The sequence below is a fragment of the Onychostoma macrolepis genome, chromosome 09 (genome assembly GCF_012432095.1).
Source record: "Onychostoma macrolepis isolate SWU-2019 chromosome 09, ASM1243209v1, whole genome shotgun sequence".
NCBI lineage: Eukaryota > Metazoa > Chordata > Actinopteri > Cypriniformes > Cyprinidae > Onychostoma > Onychostoma macrolepis.
In genome coordinates this window covers 5,440,661-5,461,459 of record NC_081163.1, presented here as the reverse complement: position 1 = coordinate 5,461,459, position 20,799 = coordinate 5,440,661, and the positions used below count along the sequence as shown (strand labels likewise).

The 20,799-nt window shown below is 35.3% G+C and overlaps 1 protein-coding gene across 12 annotated transcripts in view; it reads right to left on the bottom strand.

Annotated features, from left to right (window-relative positions):
- The window catches only part of tns1b (tensin 1b), a 255,077-nt gene that overhangs the window by 37,733 nt on the left and 196,545 nt on the right, over window positions 1-20,799 (bottom strand). For all 12 annotated transcript variants that reach the window (XM_058786285.1, XM_058786288.1, XM_058786289.1 and 9 more), the window contains 5 exons: window positions 20,574-20,634; window positions 20,150-20,225; window positions 16,514-16,643; window positions 16,283-16,348; window positions 16,052-16,168 (listed from right to left, as the gene is read on the bottom strand). In XM_058786285.1, the coding sequence (XP_058642268.1) occupies window positions 16,052-16,168; window positions 16,283-16,348; window positions 16,514-16,643; window positions 20,150-20,225; window positions 20,574-20,634 (450 nt within the window). The remainder of the gene's footprint in view (window positions 1-16,051; window positions 16,169-16,282; window positions 16,349-16,513; window positions 16,644-20,149; window positions 20,226-20,573; window positions 20,635-20,799) is intronic.

Below are 20,799 nucleotides of genomic sequence, written 5' to 3'. Positions count from 1 at the left end.
TCAATAATGTGCATCCATAAACACTGCAGCTCTGTTCCAAAACCTAGTTAGCTGCTTTGTGTTTCCACTTGCTTTTGTTTCATAAATGCAATACTACTCTAATGCATCACAGTGATTTTACCACAGTTTTACCACAGCTTCATGTCGTGCCTAGAATACCCCTTCATGGTTTTGGCCTGAACATAATGATTTCATGGTACTATTTTTTTGCCAGAATGGAAAACTGGCATTTTATATTTAACATTGTTTGAGAAGCCTTACCTTATTAAGATTTACAAGCACAGGCAGCTGGGGGGCTTTGAGAGTGTGTATGTATGTGTGGGTAGGTGTTTTTATAGTGTTTCCCAATAGTCAATAGGCAAAACAGTAGGCCTATCTGATTTCACATTACTTCACAGATGTGGACATTTGGTCAGTCAATGATTGATGCATTAATGGTGTATTTTTAAAAAAATATATATAATTGCCATTTATAAAGGCATAGAACATTACAAAGTGTGGCTTGAGTGGCCTATTGCTTGAAATGAAATTAAATGAAATAAAATAAAGTCAATGTTGTCTCAGTAAAAATATATAGATAAGACTTGAGTGGCCTGTTGCTTAAAATAAAAAAAAGGAACCTAAATAAAATTAATTAAGTAAGTAAAACAAAATGCAGCAGCCTGTATAAAATAAAATAAAATAAAATAATAGACTTTTATACAAGCATGACATCATGGCTCATGTTTCATGGTGGGCGGACAAAGCGGATAATTTTTTTGTGATGGATGATTCAAGTAGCAAAACATGGACTGTTTACTTGGACTGATTAAAGTGCAGGTAATGTTTCAGAAATGCCAAGAGTCCCTTGAAAAATGTGTAATGAACATGTTAAATCACCAGCATGGGGAAAGGGTTTTTGTTTGTTCGAGCTGTTCATTAATAGCCAACATTAATGATTTTTCTATATCTTTTATCTAAACATGCATGCTTAATGTTAAAAAAGATCAATAGTTCTGGCCACTGCTCTGTGAGTGATAGTCTGAGCTTTCAAGGACATGGAATGAGATTAAACCAAGAGGAAAGAGAAAAAAGTTCACGGAAGGACTGTACAAACTTCACATGGTGTGTCTGCAGGAAATGAATGTACTGTATATGTTTGTGCAAGTCAGTCAGAAACAGACCAGCAGTCAGCAAACAGAAATCCTGACAATGTGACACGACTGATATCCACGTAATGACAAACACCCGCTGCCATGAATCAAAACATACAATGTGATCATCGCTTTAACACCTGCTGCCAAAACACTCCCACAACTGAATCATACCCTTGCGAACCAATGTGGTTTAGATCACAGCTGTCTAATTCATCTGATCTCATCTGCATTTACATGCTGTTTTTCCCAAACGATGGCAATGTTTGAACAATTTAAGTGCTGTAAACCCTTAGAGCTCACCAGTGATTGCTTTAGCACGTGAAAGACTGGACATCAAACCTGAAAAAACTTCATACTGAGCAACAGCCCTTAGATTGCTTATGAAAAAAAAAAGAAATTACTAGAATCAAATTATTTTCATGCTGCTGTTAGTGCTGATGGCTGCATTTATTTGATCTAAAATACAATAAAAACAGTAATACTCTGATAATTATAATTTAAAACAACATTTTTTATTTTAATATGCTATATATAATATCAATTATTCATGTGGCAGCAAAGCTGATTTTTCCGCAGCCATTACTCCAGTATTCAGTGTGTGTGTGTCAAAAGTTTGGGATCAGTAAGATTTTTTATATTTTTAGTGGAGTCTCATCAAGGCTGTATTTATTTGATTAAAAAAAAAAAAAAACAGAAAAAAAAACAACGTAATATTGTGAAATATTATTGCAATTTCTAATATTGTTTTCCTATTTTAATATACTTTCAAATATAATTTATTTCTGTGACACAGCGCTGAATTTTCAGCATCTTTAATCCAGTCTTCAGTGTCACATGATCCCTCAGAAATCATTCTAATATGCTGATTTATTTTTAGTGTTGAACCTGTGACACTTTTTTCTTTGATTCTTTGATGAATTAAAAAATTTAAAAGAACAGTATTTATTCAAAATCAGCATGTTAGAACAATTTCTGAATGATCATGTGACACTGAAGACTGGCGTAATAGCTGCTTTTTAAATAAAATGTATATAAAATGCTACAAAAGCAGTTTGTACTATGCCATTAAAGCAATATGAATGTGATTTAAGTTTTAATGAAATGTGTGGTCAAGAACAAGTTCATGAGCTGTATCTGGTCAAGAGCTGCTGAAAAAACATTGTGTAAGCACTTGAGAAGAAGACAAAGTGCTGTGTGTGACTTCACAGACGCTCATCACAAGAGCCCTCTGGTAATGGAGCCTGTATAAGGTAAGTGCAGGACATTAAATATGCATTAAAGATGCTTTTGATGGGCCTCTTATATAAAGGCAGAGATGAAAGAGTTGAGAAAGCCTTGTGTGATTAAAGCACAGAGAAAAGAACAAATGAACAGAACCTCACCACATCAGCTCCAACTAAATTCCCACAAGCAGTTACCACCTCAAAATAATATAATCTCGCATCTTGGTTTAGACAGGCAGTAAAAAAAAAACAATGATTTTTGACAAATCTGATTCAAATCATTTTAGTTGTTTGTAATCTAAACACCAAAAAGCCACATGAAATCTGACATTTTTACAATCCTGTTGTAAACCATATCCATTTATGAAATCAGATTTTAGAGATTGCATATGGTGATACGGTGCTGTGAGTATAACACATACTGCTGCACAAATAGCATATAAAACAACCCATAGCAGATCTGTACAGGTGGAGCTGGAGAAGGTGGAGGGTTTCAGATGAACTCTGAAAACACGCTGCAAAATGCTCAAGTAGATGCTTACCAGCCATTTAAATGTAAAGCAGCAAGCTCATAGGCTGCGTATGCAACATGAACCAATCATCAGTTACGTTAAGACCCATCAGCCTGTGCCATCTAGAGTTTCATGAAGGAACTAGGCATTACTATAAAAACAGTTTGGATGTACTGATATTGACTAAACTGTCTCAACAAACTGAATCTCAAAACCAAATCAGAACTGGATGCAGACTAAACAAATATGAACCAAGATTAGATTTTGGGCATATTTTCCCTGTTTTGCTGGATGCCAATCGGAGAAAAACACTGCTTATATTTTTCAGTGCTAAAGCCGGACATTGAGCTTCATGCACGCAGCTTTCCACGTGACTCCAGCGAGAGGCCATTCGTGGGTAACGTTTCATTGGCGCTTACGTTGCCTTTAAGGAAAAGCAATCACGCCCCTCTCAAAGCGCTGGGAACAGAGCGGGCGAAACGAGGGCGGCTCTTTGATAGGCATGCAGCGGCTGACTGCGGTTGAGAACTGGCCTGGGCTATTCGCTCCACACACTTACGCACACAGACCGCACACACCAGCTCCTCATCACACACTTCATCATTAGTCCTCAGAGAGCTCTGGAGAACCAAAACAATGCATTACTGAATCAAAACTAAATGAGGCACTTTGAAAATCAGAAGGAAACTGCATGTTGCGGTTCTGCTCACATGTAGCCCTGTTTCTATGAGCGTATCGCATGTAGAATTGGCTTTTCACTATATCTGTAGCTAACTTATAAAACCTGTGGCTAGACAAAAGATCCATCCCTAAAGCAATTGATGACACAATTCATTAAGGATTTAAGGATAATTAGTAAAGCTGCTACAGAAAACTAGAACTGCATTTAAAAACACAAGGCGTCTCCAGACAAAACATTTATGCCCAGGCTTGTTGCTAGTTATGCAAAGTATTTAGGTAAATCTCACAAAAACCTGCCGAGAACATGCCTGGGTCACATTTCATCTCAGAATCTAAAGATCTTGGTACTGAACCTAGGATTATTCCTTCCATCGTAAACACAGAATCTGTCTTCAAATGATGCCTCTGATAGCTCAGAATGCAAGGCGATGCACATTCATTTAGATCATTTATGCATTTGCAATGTTTTTGAATTTTCAATTTTTAAAAATGAAATGTGCATGAATGAATCATTCACAATAAGATCAACATGCAGTTTAAAAAATACACAAGGTGAATTTTTATTTTATGCCAAGTTTAAGAACGAAGAAAACAATCTCAGTAAGCTTACATTTTTCACAGAATTTTGAGAGAAAAAAAATCTGAATTGCAAGAACTCAGAATTCTGACTTTTTCAGCCATTTCAAATTAACATCTCACAAATCTTTTTTTTTTTTTTTGTTATTGTCTTCACCATAAAATAAAACAAAAAGGAAAGTGTGACTTTTTATCTTTTTGTCTCACAATTCAAACTATTTTTTATTTTTTTGGGGAAATTCTATATATCAGCTCATCTCACATGTACCTTTATTTTTTCATCCTGTGGCAAAAACAAGCTTCCATAAATAACTAAATGCGAAATTTTGAAGTAGAAACACTAAAATAGAAATTCTTGAAATAATCTTCACTAAAGAGCCAATAATCTTTTTATTTACAACTTCAAAAATGTTTTTATTATAGGGTAAGGTATAGTATTTCTTGTAACCGATTCCAGGCAAAGAGCAGCATATCTGAACGAAGAATTTATTTGGCAGGTTATATAGTAATTTTGTCCTTATGTCCTTGTGGAAACATGATTCTATTAAAAGTTTACATACAGATCCCTGACCAGGGGCCAGTTGCATAAACTCAGCCTCTATGTTAAGACAATGTCTTAAAAGCTAGCCTGACGAACTTAAACTGAGATTTAAAAAAAAAAAAAATTACGACCAGTCTTCAAGTAAAAAATTGGATGACTAACTTTAAAGACTAGTCTAAACCTTTTATGCAACTGGACCCAGGTATCTAACAAACCAGTGACTGTGAGGAAACCCCAAAGGGTTTCCCAATCAGCATTAATGGGAGACGGGCGCACATAACTGGTCTCTCTGTCTCATAAATATCATCACCGCCATCTGTCACAGGTCAGTGCAAGCTATTTAGGGGGGAATATCTGACCCGTGCTGAGCTATGTGCGTAGGCCTCTGGAATGCTGGAGAAACGGGACAATCTTGTCTTGTAAAGTGGAGGAGAGAGGAGGTGGAGTTTTGATTGGCCTCCTCTCTTCACGAGAGAGCGTTTCTTCTCTGCACGGTAGTTAAACCTAAAGACAAACACAGATCCAGCGAGCGGACGACAGGCGAGAGGGGTCTGGACAGCAGCTGCGGGCATGTTCCGTGGGTGTGAAGGCAAAGGTCAAAGGTCAAATGTTATGATTGGCTAAATGTGAATCCTCTTGAAGGCCCTAGACACAGCCTGACAAAACAGCCTACAGCAGGACACACGCTGAACAACTGAGGCTCTGTGTTCGCAAAACTGGAGGAGCGATTCAGGAACATTCTCGGCATGATGTGCACACAGGCCTTTCATAAGCTCTGACATTTGCTATATTACGCAATGAGTTTGCAGTCAAAGCAGTCTAATCCCTGAGATACAGAGGGACAAATCTAAAGGCTGTTTACATGATAAGGACTCATACTGTATGCATAAAGCAGAGATCTAAACAGAGACAAAACAGGCACACATCTCATGACACTAGATCCATGGTGTCAGATGTACATCACGGTTTGGATGTAAATAGATGTGTTTCTTGTGTGTTTGGATAAATCTTACAAAACCAGTCAAGAATATGTTCAAGACGTATTTCACTCCTCAAAAAATAAAGAAAGAAATTATAATATACTTAAAGAAAATGAAAACAATTTTTCTGAACTATAACATATTTTCAAGACATGCAAGAAGCATTTTTCACTACCATAATGCAAGGAAAAAATTACTTTTTACTGCACAGCGCTTCTAATGTATGCTTCTAATTGTATTTTTTAAACACACAGACACACACACACACATATTTATATATACAATAGGAGGAAAGCTTAATAATCATGAAACTTGGTTGTAAATATGAAATATTGGTTAAAAAAAAATCTTAATATCATACTTTTTCCTTAATAAAAGATTTATATTTTAAATAAGATATAATAGATTTATATGTATATTAATGTCTATAATTTACATAATATTGCAGTAATACAATTCAATGTAAATAACTACTGAGAATTTTGGGAAGTATATACTACAATTTTCCAGTAATAATAATTTTGAAAAATATGCTTTTCTATAGTTAGGTTATTTTTATATATACAGGTGCATCTCAAAAAATTAGAATATCATGAAGTTTTTTTTTTGTTTTTGTTTTTTTTAAACTTATTTCAAAAAGTGGAACTTTCATATATAAAAGGTTTTTGACTTTCATGAGCTGTAAGCTCTAATCATCAAAATTAAAACAAAAAACTTTTGAAATTTTTTACTTCACATGTAATGAACCTAGATAATAAGAAGAAATTGTCTTATAATAAGAAATTGTCATTATACAAACAAATCTTAAATGGTCCGACAAATATGCCTCCTTTTTTCATGTAAAATGTAATTTATTGTTTTTTTATTTGTTTTTTGTTTTTTTCAAGTTGATCTTAGGGTAAAATGTGACCTGGATAAGTTTTTATGAGACCCACTCAGTGTTTTAAGGCATCATCCACAAGAAGTATGTGGTTAGTACATTCCTACAGGTGACAGGTGTTCAAGTTCAGCATTTCCCGATCCCATTCGGCCTCTTCTCATCATCATCATCATCATCATTTCCTGTCCTCATTCTACTAATCCCATCAATAAGAGTATAAAAGGGCAAAAAAAGTATTACTCCATAGCAGAATCCTGTCCACAGACAGTTCCAAACTCAGAATGCGATCAGGAATCATCTGCAGTGGACACTTCCATATTTCCAATTCCAACTTATCTGTGCATAAACCTTAGCTTTTGCCACTGTCAAAACAACACGACAAAAACATCCAGAAGACCACACACGTGAACAAACAGCCTCAGGTAGTTAAATCCGTCAGAGGGGAAACACGAAAAGTGCACCTCTGGTGTCATGTGTTAACAGATGGTGACAGTAAAAGCCTAGCATTGTTGACGACACTGCTGAGAACTGAACTACAGCCTGCTGAAAGGGTTAACTGTCCAATTTTGTTGGCAAAGCTACTGGTTTCTAGCCACAAAATTAAACAACGTTCAAGATGGAGAGGCCCAGCCGCCCATCGCAAGAAGGTTTAATTGAAGCCAGCTTGATGTGTAGACACGTTTATTACGTAACAGTTAGACTGCCAGCCACACAAACACACCATAATAAAGCTCAGCTTTACACAGCTGAACTCCAAAACGCAATTCAAACACCAATCCTGCAACAACTGTGATGAAACCATAGTCAACGCTCTGTTTAAGAGCTTAGCTTAAATATGTGCTAACCACACTTAGACTCATAATAAGGAAATCAGCTGTGCCTGCAAAACCTTGGCAAAAAAAAATACTTAATACGAGTCTGAGTTGGTGAAATTAAATGCAGCCAGTGAGATTTATTCGAAACACTGCCATTTTTCTAAAAGGCACAATCAAAACCTGTTAGGTTCCCATTAATTCAAACTAAGTAATATTAGCAGTCTTGAAAACACATTTAAATTGTTGGAAGTTAAGAAGCCTTGGAAAACTTCATATTATGATTCAACAAAAATAATGAGGGTGTAATCGTACTTTTGGCACATGATTTGTCAATTATTTGCACTTTTGACTGAAATATATTGACTTTAAATCTTGAAAAATAAACAGTTCTTAAACTGTTTCATGTATATTAAAGAATGTGTCACATTTACTAAAAGATCTGACCGTGGCGTTGATTGACCTTTTGTGAAAAAGTTTTACTGTGAAGTGGACATGCACTGATGCAGAGGTTTGGTGGGTGTGTGTCTGTGTGTGTGTGTGTGTGTGTGTGTGTGTGTGTGTTAGCAGCCAATTAACTGATTTTATAAAAATAAAAATATCATAAAAAAATATATTTATGATGATCTATTTATTTTTATTTAATTTTTAATTCCTAAAACAATTTATTTTTATTTTTATTTTTAAGAAAACAAGATAAATAGAACATATAAAATATTTTAAATTTAATTCAAATAAAATAAAATAAAACACAACTAACTAATTAAATAAATAAATGAACAAAATATAAAAATGAAATAAAAAAATTAAATGAAAGAAATATATCAAATATTCTCAAATAAAGCAAAATGACACCAAATAATTTGTCATTATGTAAAAAAAAGTGATATTTCTGGTTTTCAAACATTCTGGTTGGGAGACAAATCAATATATAGAATAGAATGTCAGAAATTTCACCTTTAACACTGTAGTAATATGGAGGAAGAAGACATTCATTCATTACAATAAAAGCTTCAAGCTATTACAATCTATCATTTAAACACAACAACAACAATTAAAACTTGAATTTATTCTTTAAAAACTTCACAGAGACGTTCCTTGAAGAATCCATTTGTGGTTGACACAACAAGTCACTGACCATAAGTTGTGAAAGACAAATCATTCACACAATTTTACCTCAGCGCAGATCAGCTTCAACAGTTCTCCTCAAACACTTCTTCTGGGCTTTTACGGTCCAAAAAAACAGTGACAAGTACGATCCAGTCTGATCCGTGTGTGTGCAGTGAACAGAGACTCTTCGCTCTGTCACTCTCCCTCTAGTGACTGATAACAAAAAGGCTTTTTGGTATCCAGGCTGGAGGAGTTGGCTCTTTTTCACACAACATCTCTGTCAGCGCCTCTCCAATCCCATCTCCCCGTCGTCACACTTTTCTTACCCAACCATCCCAAAAATGCTGTGGGCAGGGCCCCGGCCAAATATGGGGAGGGCATGTAAACAAGGCCTCGGCTCTGTCTCCTGACTCCTCTCCAGTCTTTCAAGCTGAACCCCAAGAGTCAGAGCCACCGCAAAGACAGTGATGGACAGAGGGATTGTTTTTACAGTCGTAACGCCCGTCGTCACCTTTCACTTGTTTAATGCTGACTTGGCACTGTGTTTGGATGGTTACTGAATAGTTGCAATTCTGTGTCAATTCTAATGTCTTCATGGACTCAATGGGCTTTTGTAATCAACATCAAGAGTAAAGTAACGTTTATCATGTTAAAAAAAAATATATATATATTTTATTGTATTTTAACTTTCTATTCATCAAAGTATCCTGAGAAAAAAAAAATAAAAAAAAAATTCAACTTTAACATCACTGGGGGGGAAAAAAATAAATAAAATAAATAATACAAAAATAAATAAATAACTAAATAAAATGAAAATAAAATCCAAGAGAAGAGAAAACACTTATTTTACATTTTAATAATATTTCACAATATTACTATTTTTACTATATTTTTGATCAAATAAATGCAGCCATGGTGAGCATACAAGAATTCTTAAAAAAAAAAAAAACCTTACTAACTCCAAACTTTCAAATAGATAATATAGTTTGTAGATTAAAGTCATATGAATTTTTGAAATTAAAAGTTAAAATGTATACTGTCTGTAATCTGCATAATATTCTCATATTATACAGGATTAATACATTTTTAACTATGTTTAATCACTTCAGTAGTTTGTGCTTATATATATATATATATATTTATTAGGGGTGTCCCCGACTAAGGATTTTCATAGTAGAATCGGAATTTTCGAATCATGCCGATAGTCGACTGATAGTCGAATCATATATTTGGGGGCGGGGCAAAATACATTACCAAGAGTCAAGTCAGACATTCGACAGTCATAAACACACAGGGAAAATGTGTAACAGACGCCTCACAGATACAAACAGGGTGAATAATGTTTTATGTTTTGGTTAAAAGATAGTTATCATTAAACGTCAGCGAAACCCTTAAGAATTCACAAATTTCTTTCTTTTCTTTTTTTTAACCAATAGTGCTCTCATTATAATGTTATGTAGGCTATATGAGTTATAACGTTTTGCATTTCTGTTTTGAGCTGCGCGCGCAGAAGATGAATGAAGCATATGATAGCCGGTTTTTAATCAAAGGGATTTAACTCATTTATCTCACATAGAATACGCTTCGTTATTTATATAACATAACGTTAATATTATGACTTATAGGCTGTCTGCACAAAATGCCCCGAGTGCACATGAACGCGTCTGCGCGGCTCTGAATGAACTCCTTTTGTGGACGCGTTCTTCACGCAATAACATGCAGAAACACAACTAAACACTAGAAAAAAAAAAAATCACAGCGTTTTATTATAATAGAGTTCTCATTATAATGGTATGTATATGACAGTGCCACTCATAGTTATTAATATTCTGCATTGTTGTTCTGCTCGCACCGAGCGCTGAAGAGATAATCACCGTATAGTACTACAATGAAGCGCTTTACTGTAGTGTAACAACCAAATGCATCATATACGAGATAAATAATATACACGATATAAATAAACCGACTGAAACGTTTTGAAATCACTTGTTGTACCCTACCTGATCGGGGAAAAAAAATGAAGTCTTCCACTCTGCCTGTGTCAATTTCAGTCTTGTTAAAGATTTAAATCCCTGCCGCCAAAATGGTCCTCTGTCGGTGACGGATTAGAAAGCGAAACTTTAATCTACAGGGGAAATTGGATTTATTCACGCACGTTAATATTTATTTAAAGCTTCTTTCTTTTAAGATTCTTATTTACAGCATTATCATAATAGGCTGTATATTAACTTATTGGGAGAAACCCGGTAGTTCTATGTGAAATCAGACACTGAGCACCCCTGTATAGCCAAAATGGCATGATCATAACACCCCGCGAATATTCGACTGTGAGTCGAATCAGGCTCCTCGAATCATCAACTATTCGGGGACACCCCTAATATATTATATATATATATATATATATATATATATATATATATATATATCAAAATCAAAAACTCAATTAATATTGACCTGCCAAGAACAACATGCATAATAATAATAATGCTATGCGAAAGAGTATATACAAAAATCTAATTGCTCACTTTTCACAATCCCTTTCAAACTTTCCATTTCACTCAGAAACATCACATTATCACAATTATATTTGTATGGACTTGCAGAACTTATTAAACCAAACAATGCATATTACTCAATGTTCATGACAGCAAACTTGGCTTTGAGAACAAGACATGGAAAGCTATTTTAATGGCTTCCAGCCCAGTGCTGAGGCAGGCAATGTAGTATCTGTGGTTTCTGAGGTGTACAAATATCAGTGGACCAGCAAAGATTGGCCTTGTTTTGCCCTAACCTTGCCAGCTGCTCTTGTTAAACAGCGAAGTGTTATCTGTGGTCAAGGCACGAAGCAGATAAGACATCAATTACTGAGCTATTAACATCCAAGTAGAGATAAAGCATTATCATCTTAAAAATGCTGCCCTCTCATTTGTGGGCTACTCTAATTATGGCACTCGGTCCAGATTGAGTGAGTTTTAAGATAGTGGTTTACTTCTCTAGTACTGTAAGGAAAAAACACTGCATGGCTTTAATTCTTCAAAATATATAAGATGCATTAACATCGTTGACCCAAAAATGTTACTTGTTACATTACTTGTGTTGTTCTAAAAACTCTTTGACTCTTTCTTCAGTAGAAAACACAAAAGAGAACGATTTCCAAGTTTGTATACTACAAACATGAATGATGGTTTACAATATATTATAAATCAACCTCCGAAATTCCAAATTCCAAATCTTCTGAAGTCATGAAATAGCGTTGTGTGAGAAAATGAAATGTCTCATTTGCACTTGTGTGCACTGAGGACGCTTCAAGACACAGCACGCAGGGTTTGACATCAGCAGTCCCAAACATCAGTTCTAGAGTGTCTGTTTGCATAAAATATTATGCAAATAACATTTTAAATTTCAGCCTGTTCCTTTAAACAAAGCTACGGCTGTTACTAGCTTTGTAAAACTGTGACTTTAGAAAACTTGGACTAGAGTAACAAGTCACACAAGTGTCACTTTTGGAGCTTAAGCAAGACATTACAGTTTTCATGCACTGATTTAGTTTTTTTGCTTCCATGTAGAAAGCAAGCATCCAATATGCACATTCAAGTTTTCATTCTATTACACTTTTTTGGCATCTGTAAATGTAAATTACAATACATATATTCAAAGAAATATGTATTTAAAGACCACATTTTTTTTTTACAATCTTTATTCTTCATTTGATTTTATTGTTCATACTGTATATCATTAGCCTGATTTATTTATTATTTATTTAGATATTAATAATAAATGTATATTTATTTATTTAACATATTCCTAAAACACTGTGATTTTTTCTGGCTGTTTATAACATTTTCTGATTGCTAAGTGGCAAAAAGCAATATCTAAAATGCCCGCAGTAAAATCCTTTTACTCTAATATGTCAACAAAATGAAACCATTTTGAACCAGGTTTTAGCCAATGTTTCAGCCAGGTTTCAGTCTCGGCAGACAGGACGCATGAACTCCAGCACAAAGGCATAATGTCTGGCTGCTTATCATGTCTCTGGAGTCGGTCCTCTGGCCGCAGTCACTCAATGGAGATGTTTGACTAGGTGATAGGCATCCAAATTAATTTGCAAATGTGCCCTTTCCATTCAGCAGTCCTACTGACTGAAGACAGACTGTTCTGCACGCAGGGATGGGCGCTCAATGAGCAGCAAATCAGCTTATTAGAATGATTTCTGAAGGATCATGTGACACTGAAGACTGGAGTGATGATGCTGAAAATTCAGCTTTGCATCACAGAAATAAATTAAATTTTAAAAATATATGAAAATGGAAAACAGTTGTTTCGAAACAAAATAATATTGCACAATATTACTGCTTTTACCATATTTTTAATCAAATAAATGCAGCCTCTGTGAGCATAAGAGACTTCTTTCAAAAACACTTAAACATCTTACTGACCCCAAACCTTTGAATGGTAAATATATGTAGGCATCTCATAAAGGGGCAAAAAACGCTGCCAGGGGGCAATTTGGGGTCTTGCCTCTTGACCGGAGATTTGGATTTGTTTACACTTTAGTTTAAAGGTGGCAGCCAAGAGCCTCCTATTTCTGCCTGCCCTATTTACAGCAGGGACTGGTCAAGAGGGTGGCAGACTTTATAGCCTTTATAGCCCATCATCTCAAATGTCTTCAACAGAGAACAGAGTAGAATTTAAATGTGTGCTAAACTGACTGGAGCTCCTAAAATTTGACCCCAGGGATATTAAAAATAACACGACCATACAGTCTCAATGGTTTTAAAAGTATGTTTTGGATTGCAGGAATCAAAACATACTCTTGTCAAACAGTTAACATAAACACGCCGCATGGGTGTTTTCTAAGACAAAATAATTTACAGTTGTAGCCGTTTGGACATTGTGACTGGACAGGATTGGTCTGACTGTCTCCTCACAGCATGAATTGCACAATTCTCAGCCAACGCCTGGAATATTTCACCAAATGCCACTGGAAGCTGACGAGGGAAATGGAGGCTTGGGACGCAGGGTGGTGTGGAGTGACTGCGGTCAAATGCCCACAGGAAAACTGGGCTCTGTGGGATGTTTTCTATTCAATATAGGGATCGTACCAGCCTCCAGACTACCCACAGTCCTTTCTGATGCATACCACACACACAAAACAATCACAAAATCTGGTTAAAATCACCATTTTTGGTCTGATTTATGGGTGCTGGTGAACACATTATACTGTTCTCCAAACATACAACATGTAACCACTGCAGCACTGAGTATGATTTCTTAATAATAATAATACATGATCCGATTTTCAGTATGTGAATTTAATTGCACCTGAAGATGCAGTAATAATAGTGTTACATTTGATCCTGAAACATCTGAATAAGCCTAAAACTATAGCTCGGGCCCTCTTTTTGGACTTCACGTCTGCATTCAATACAATACGGCCAGAGCTTCTACTGACAAAAATGATTCAAACGAAAGTAAATCCTTATTTGATTCATTTGGTATTATTCATTTTTGATAGGTAGAACACAGATAGTTAAAGTTAATCAGACATATTCGAATCCAATAGTTACTTATTCAGGGGTGTGTGAGTTCACCTTTTCTTTTTGCTTTGTATACAGATGATTCTAAATCTGACAGTGTAAACACATACATATTGAAGTTCTCGGATGACACAGTGTTATTGTCTTTATTGGGGAGTGAAGATGATCTCAGTCTGCATCAGTATTGTACAGATAGATTAGTGGAGTGGTGTGAGAGGAATTCACTTGTTATAAATGTAAAGAAGACAAAGGAAATTACCTTTGGACTTCCAGATAACATGTATCAAACACGAGTGACTATACATAATACACCGATTGAAATAGTGTCTGCATTTGAATACTTGGGTGTCTATGTGGACGCTGCTTTATCATGGAGTGCACATACAGAGTATGTTTGTTGTAAAGTACAACAGCGTATTTATTTCCTCAGGAGACTAAGGTCTTTTGGAGCAAACAAACAGATTTTGCTCATGTTTTTTCAATCTGTAATACAGATTGTTGTACAATATGGAATATGTGCTTGGTATAGCTGTCACTCTGTTCAACTCAAAGCTCAACTGGCGAGATTGATATCTAACTGTTCTAAGATTGTGGGTCAAATGCTTGAGCCAAGTTTTCATGAGTTGTACAAGAAGAAAATGTTGTCCCTGGCAGGTAAAATTATGTCTGACTCTTCCCATATTTTGTATGAGGAATATCAACTTTTGCCATCGAATAGAAGACTGAGAGTACCATATGCCAGATTGAACAGATAACGTAAATCTTTTGTTCATCAGTCAGTAAAATTAATTAATCAGAATAGGGGGTCTAAGTAGGCAGCAAGATTCTGAGGAATAGAAGGTACTTAAGCTTTTTGCACTGCAGATGGATGTGTACCAATGTGTACTTTTGTGTGTGTGTGTGTGTGTGTGTGTATATATATATATATATATATATATATATATATATATATATATATGTCTAGTTTATATATTTCCTGAATCCTGAAAAAAATAAATAAAAAAGTATCAGTTTCCACAAAAATGTTAAATAGCAAAACCGCTTCCAAGATCGTAAGTAGCACCAATATTTCCAAAAGTTTATCATTTTTATATGAATCAATTGATAAATGGCAGTACTGAGTGTAATTTCTTCTGGCATTACAAATAGCTAGTATATTCTACGAGCGACTGAATCTTACACAATACTGGTAGTCAAAATCTAGAAAGTTGAAAAAGACTTTATTCATGTAACTAAAATATTTGATCACAAATAAGGTAAAAAGGTATATAAGCTAAAGCATATGTAGTACTTCCATCCAAACCTCAACAGAATTGCATACATTTCCTCCTCGCATTCCTCACTCTGACTGTCGCTCTCCAGAGAGCTGACCCCCAAAATGAGGATGTCTCAAAAAAGGACAACAAATCACATGTCTGAGGACCAGAAGCACACCACAACTTAAAATAAGGAGGCTTGCAGCTTAGACCACAATGGGTGTGAGGACAATTCCAGTGACACAGTGGTATACGTGTGTGAACTCGACTCGACCTCTGTGATCAGCACTACAAACTTATCTGATTAAATCAGTCTCACAGATTATCAGAGACGTGTACACAAACAGCTCTGTCACAAAACTCCAATGAATGCTGATGATTTGATGTCGGACCGACGGATGACCCGAACACAAACACTGAAGTATGTGAACTCTGAGTGGCCATCATAAGTTAATAAAGGAATAAGCAAAACTAGTGAGTTTCCTTGATGTCTACAGACCAGGCAAACGTTTAGTAGGAAAGCATCCAAATAATGTTGAATAAAACTAAAAATGTTGACTTGCAAATAAATGAATAAATAAAATATTAATTCATTTTTTATTTTTTTATTTACAATAAATAAATAAAAAATGTGTTTATTATATTTTCTTTATAATAAATAATGTATTTCTTATTGATAAATAAATACATTACTTTTTTTTTTTGAGATTTACAAGCAGAAACGTAATGTTTTACCACCATTCTGGCTCCACTTTTGGGAAAGTCTAATAATTTCCAGTCATTTGTTGATAATGAGACTTCACTCACCCTCCACTGAATCTTCACAGCGCTGGTTGAAGTTCTCGTAAGAATCCCAGCGAATCAGAGGATCCTGGGTATTGTAGTCCACAGAAACACTGGGCCCGTTCTCAAGGTGGTCCATTCCTGTGATAGAACATCCACACTCAGAAGCTTCTAGGCTCAGTTTATGTTCTATTTACAAAGTTTCTGTGATTTATTTAACAGCTGAACATGAATGACAATAAACAGAGTTCTTACCTTGGATTTTTTCTGGGCCGAAAGAAAAGACAAATTCCACTTTTCCATATTCAGGAAATCTGTCATCTGAAAAAAGAAATTGACTGATCAAGCCAGTGTCATCAATACAGCTGATTTAATTAAAACAAACAAACAAAAGAACACATGAAACCAACCAAACATAGTCTGAGATGGCAGAGCATATTCAAGCGTCTGACTATACAAGACTCAACTGATGCAAATCCAGCATACCTTTAAATGTTTCATCAAGCTCATCTTTGCCGAAGACGATGCCCAGATCGTGGACGGCACAGGTGTGAAACTGCACTCTGAAGATAACATCACGGGACGGGCTGCGGAAGCGCTTGTGATAACACTTGAGCTGTGGACAACAAGAGAATCCAATTACAGCAACAGGTGAAATACACACAGACCGGAAACGGTAAAAGAAATCACACACTATTACTAACTGAAAATGTGCTGCTTTTCAGCCAGACAGAAAAAGTCAAGGTCATACCAGTAGAAGCTTGAAGCATTACAGTTACAAACAACCATAAATGTTCCAGTTAAGTTGAGTTTAATTTTGACATTAATAATAGTTATAAATCAATCAAATACATATATACATACATAAATAGTTAATAAACAATTAAATAATAAAAACAATAATCAAATAATGTATTACTATTAACAAATAATGAATATAAATAAATAAATAAATAAATATGATTAATAACAAAAGATCGTTACAAATTAATCAAATACATATACACATAAATTGTTAATAAACAATTAAATAAAAATAATCAAATACATTTTTAAGATTACTAACAAGTAATGATTATAAATAAATATATTACTATTATTATTGTTGTTATTATTATTGTTATTATTATTATTAACAAATAATAGTTATAAATCAATAAAATACATACATAAATAGTTAATAAACAATTAGATAATTAAAACAACAATAATAATCAAATACTTTATTATTAATAAATAAATAAATAGAAACACCATTTTGGAGGATTTCATCAATAATAAATAAATAATGAACAAATAATAAATATTTACAGTAACTTTCATACAAATGTAGCAATACTTTTAAAGATTTACAACAGAAATGTGCAATTGATATTTTTGTTATATATAAGTTGCCTGAAGCATGAAGAAAATTGGTTTTACTACTTTTCTAAAAGGATGAATTACTGGTTTGCATTGCCGGTATAATTCCTGTGAGTGGAGTTTGCTTCACTTAAACTTGTAACCACAATTTATGCTTCTTTGTTTTCAGCTGAGGGATGAGTTAAAATGACTTTCTGTGGTAATTGTGCTGTCAGTAGATCTTAACTTGTAATGAACCCAGAACATTCCTTTTAGAGCATGGCAAATCATTCAAACGTAATCTCTCATCAACACACGTACATTCAGCACAGAAAGTTCTGTTCATGGGCTTGGAATGGATTGTTTGAGAGGTTTTGGATGCTGGTCGCCTCGCCTTCTCATGGTGCAGCAGAGCCAGAGATGTCAGCACAGTGAAAGTATGTAAAACAACAGAGCCTCTCCAAAAACCTAGACAAGGACATAAAAATGTCCTCACTGGCCACTGAGGAAACTGTATCCCTCTTTCTGTTGCCCAAAATAACTATAATTAACCTACTTAACTTGGGGCAGATGGACAAAAAATGTACAGCTTTTCAGTTCGGAGAGTGAAACAAAACAAACACGACCGAATTGAGGAAGACGGGGGCTGGCAAAGCATCCTGCGGTTTTCCCAAACTGCAGCAGAGGCTCAGCCGCATACATGGGGGGTCCGCCTAAGGAAAACGATTCTCAGTGAGTCACAATTAAAATGAAGCTTTTAAAAACAAGCCATTTCTCTGAGAATACAAAAAAAATAAATAAATAAAATCATGATGGAGATGAAGCAAAAGGGATGCATACAGTATCAAATACTGAGAAATATTGCAAAATAGAAGTATTTTCAGTTGTTATCTCAAACGTTTGGACCCCTTTGTTCCTCAAGGGAAGCTTTTTTTTTTTTTTTTTCGTGCTAGGCGCATATTGATCTACAATATGCTTTGGCAGAAGTGCAGTGCAATGTTGTGGTTCGTGTTCAGGTTAGAGTCCTCTATAGATCAGCTCTGATTGATTTTGCTTACTAAGGACTTCCGAAATCGAGCCCATCAGAGAAAGAGCCCCTCTACAAGCGCAGCATTATGGCAGATGATAAAGCACTCTGCTCTTTTTGGCTTTCTCTTCCAAAAAGCTTTCTGAGGTAAAATGCAAATAAATCCATGCCGAGAAAAGTGGCTCTCATCGGGAATGAAGGTCTGATGGATGCCCCTCTAGACATCCTGTTTTATTATTGGCGTGTTGCTCTGAGAAATGCCCATAAATGGAGGAAGAACTTGTGCCAAGCTGCTTTCCTCCAGTTTCTGTGGTCTTAATTCGACACTGGACAGATCATATTTAACCCAAAATCAAAGAAAAACAATAAGAAATTACATTTAGATTAGATCCAATGTGTCTCGCGAGAACGTGACGATATCCTCGAAAAATATTTTGCAATGTTTACATTAGAGCTGCACCATTAATCGTTAAAAATTGCGCTTGTGATCTTGATTCAAACACCCACGCGATCTTATTCTTGAATGACAACGATTCAGCTATGTCTATTAAGACTGTTTCACATCGCAAGTGTCAGTGGAGCGGGAGATGTTGATGAATCAGAGGGTCGACCATCATCACGCTTCCGATGTGAACGCTGTCAGACTAAACACACGCTGCTCACGCTCCGATGCTTACGATGTGAAACAGGTGTTAAAGACATTCAAATCTGCATTCATGCTGCTGCTGATCCAGAAAGAGCAACACAGTCTTTTCAACCACACATCATTATTTCTGTCTTACAGACATTCAAGTAACAGAAGTACTGGGATAAAAGTTTATAGTTTGGGTATAAACACTTATTGTCTACAGTAGCGATCAAAACGAAAGTATCTTAACACCTGTATTGTAACGCTTATCATCTTGCCAGGAGGTGGCGACAACCCGTTTAAAAAATGTAATTGACATTGAATCATTCATTCAGGAGATTCCCGTAGTGAAACAAGTCTTTATGAAGTGAGACACTGACTCCTTCATTGAATTATTATAATTTTTTTTATTTTGTTCAAATTAATATATATATTTTTAAAAGACTTAAGCAATGAACATTGCCAGAACAACTACTAAATTACGTTATTTTGTGAGAGAATCGTGATCTCCAATTTATTTTAAAAAAAATAAAAAAATGTGATTCTCAATTAATCCAGAATCGTGCAGCTCTAGTTTACATGTTATTACTGCATATAATTCATTAAAATAGAAGTTTAATTTCATAAAGTATAAGTTGATTTCAAAATGCACCTACTTTTGCATTTTGTGTTTTTCAGTTGAATAAAAGACTATTTTCCCTATACATTTCATCATTGAGGACTTTTTTTTTTTTTTTTAAGTCTAAAAATCTTGTCTCGTTCTCGTGAACCCAGTCTCGTCTCGTGGGATAAGTGTCTCATCACACCCCTAATATTAATATATATTAGTGCTGTCAAACGATTAAATCGCAATTAATCACATCCAAAATAAGTTTTTATTGAGATAATATATGTATGTGTACTGTGTATATTTATTATGTATATATATTTATTTGTATGTGTCAAATATGTGTGTCTTTATATATACATAATAAATATACACAGTACACACACATATATTATATAAACAATGATTAATCACGATTAATCGTTGCCCAGCACTAATAATAATAATAATATAATATCACTTTATAAGTGAAATATATCTTGGATGTTTTTTGACAGGTTTTGTGAGATTCATTCTTACCAGGATGTCTCCTTTCAGAAGCAGGCCGGGTTCAATGGTGATGCAGATACTGGTCTGACTGTCTCCTTGGACGTTACTGCAAACATCAGTCAGACACACAACCATTAACCACAAAAAACCCACATTGAACAAAAACATTGGCCTATACTTATCAATGCATGGCTGCCAAACTTTGTATTTGCATTTAACAGAAAGGGTCATCCCTACTGATAACAACACGGCTGCTGTCTGAGAGCATGCAGGAAGCTACAGCGGCCGAGTTCAGTGATGTATGGGAAAAGCACATGTGGGCTCATCTGAGTGTGTGTGATTTAGAAACCCCCCAGACACAGAGGGCCGCCTATGATTGGATGTCTTGAAGGCTGGGCTACATGCCAGGGAAGCATGAGCAATACCGTGTAGGAAAACATGGGGTGTTTCTTACTAGATCCCAGATGTGTAGACGGGCTGCATAGCCTGGTAGATCTTGAGGAAAGGGCGGCAACCTGAGAAACCATGAGAGAAAGTGAAAGAGAACAAAGGCGGCGTTACAAGAGCTCTAGAAGTGGAGTATCTAAAGGGCTCATCTCGTCTTCCTTTTGGAGTAAAAACTTTGGAGTTTCTATAACTCTCTCAGATCCTGTTTATACCCAGCATTAACATGCGTCTCA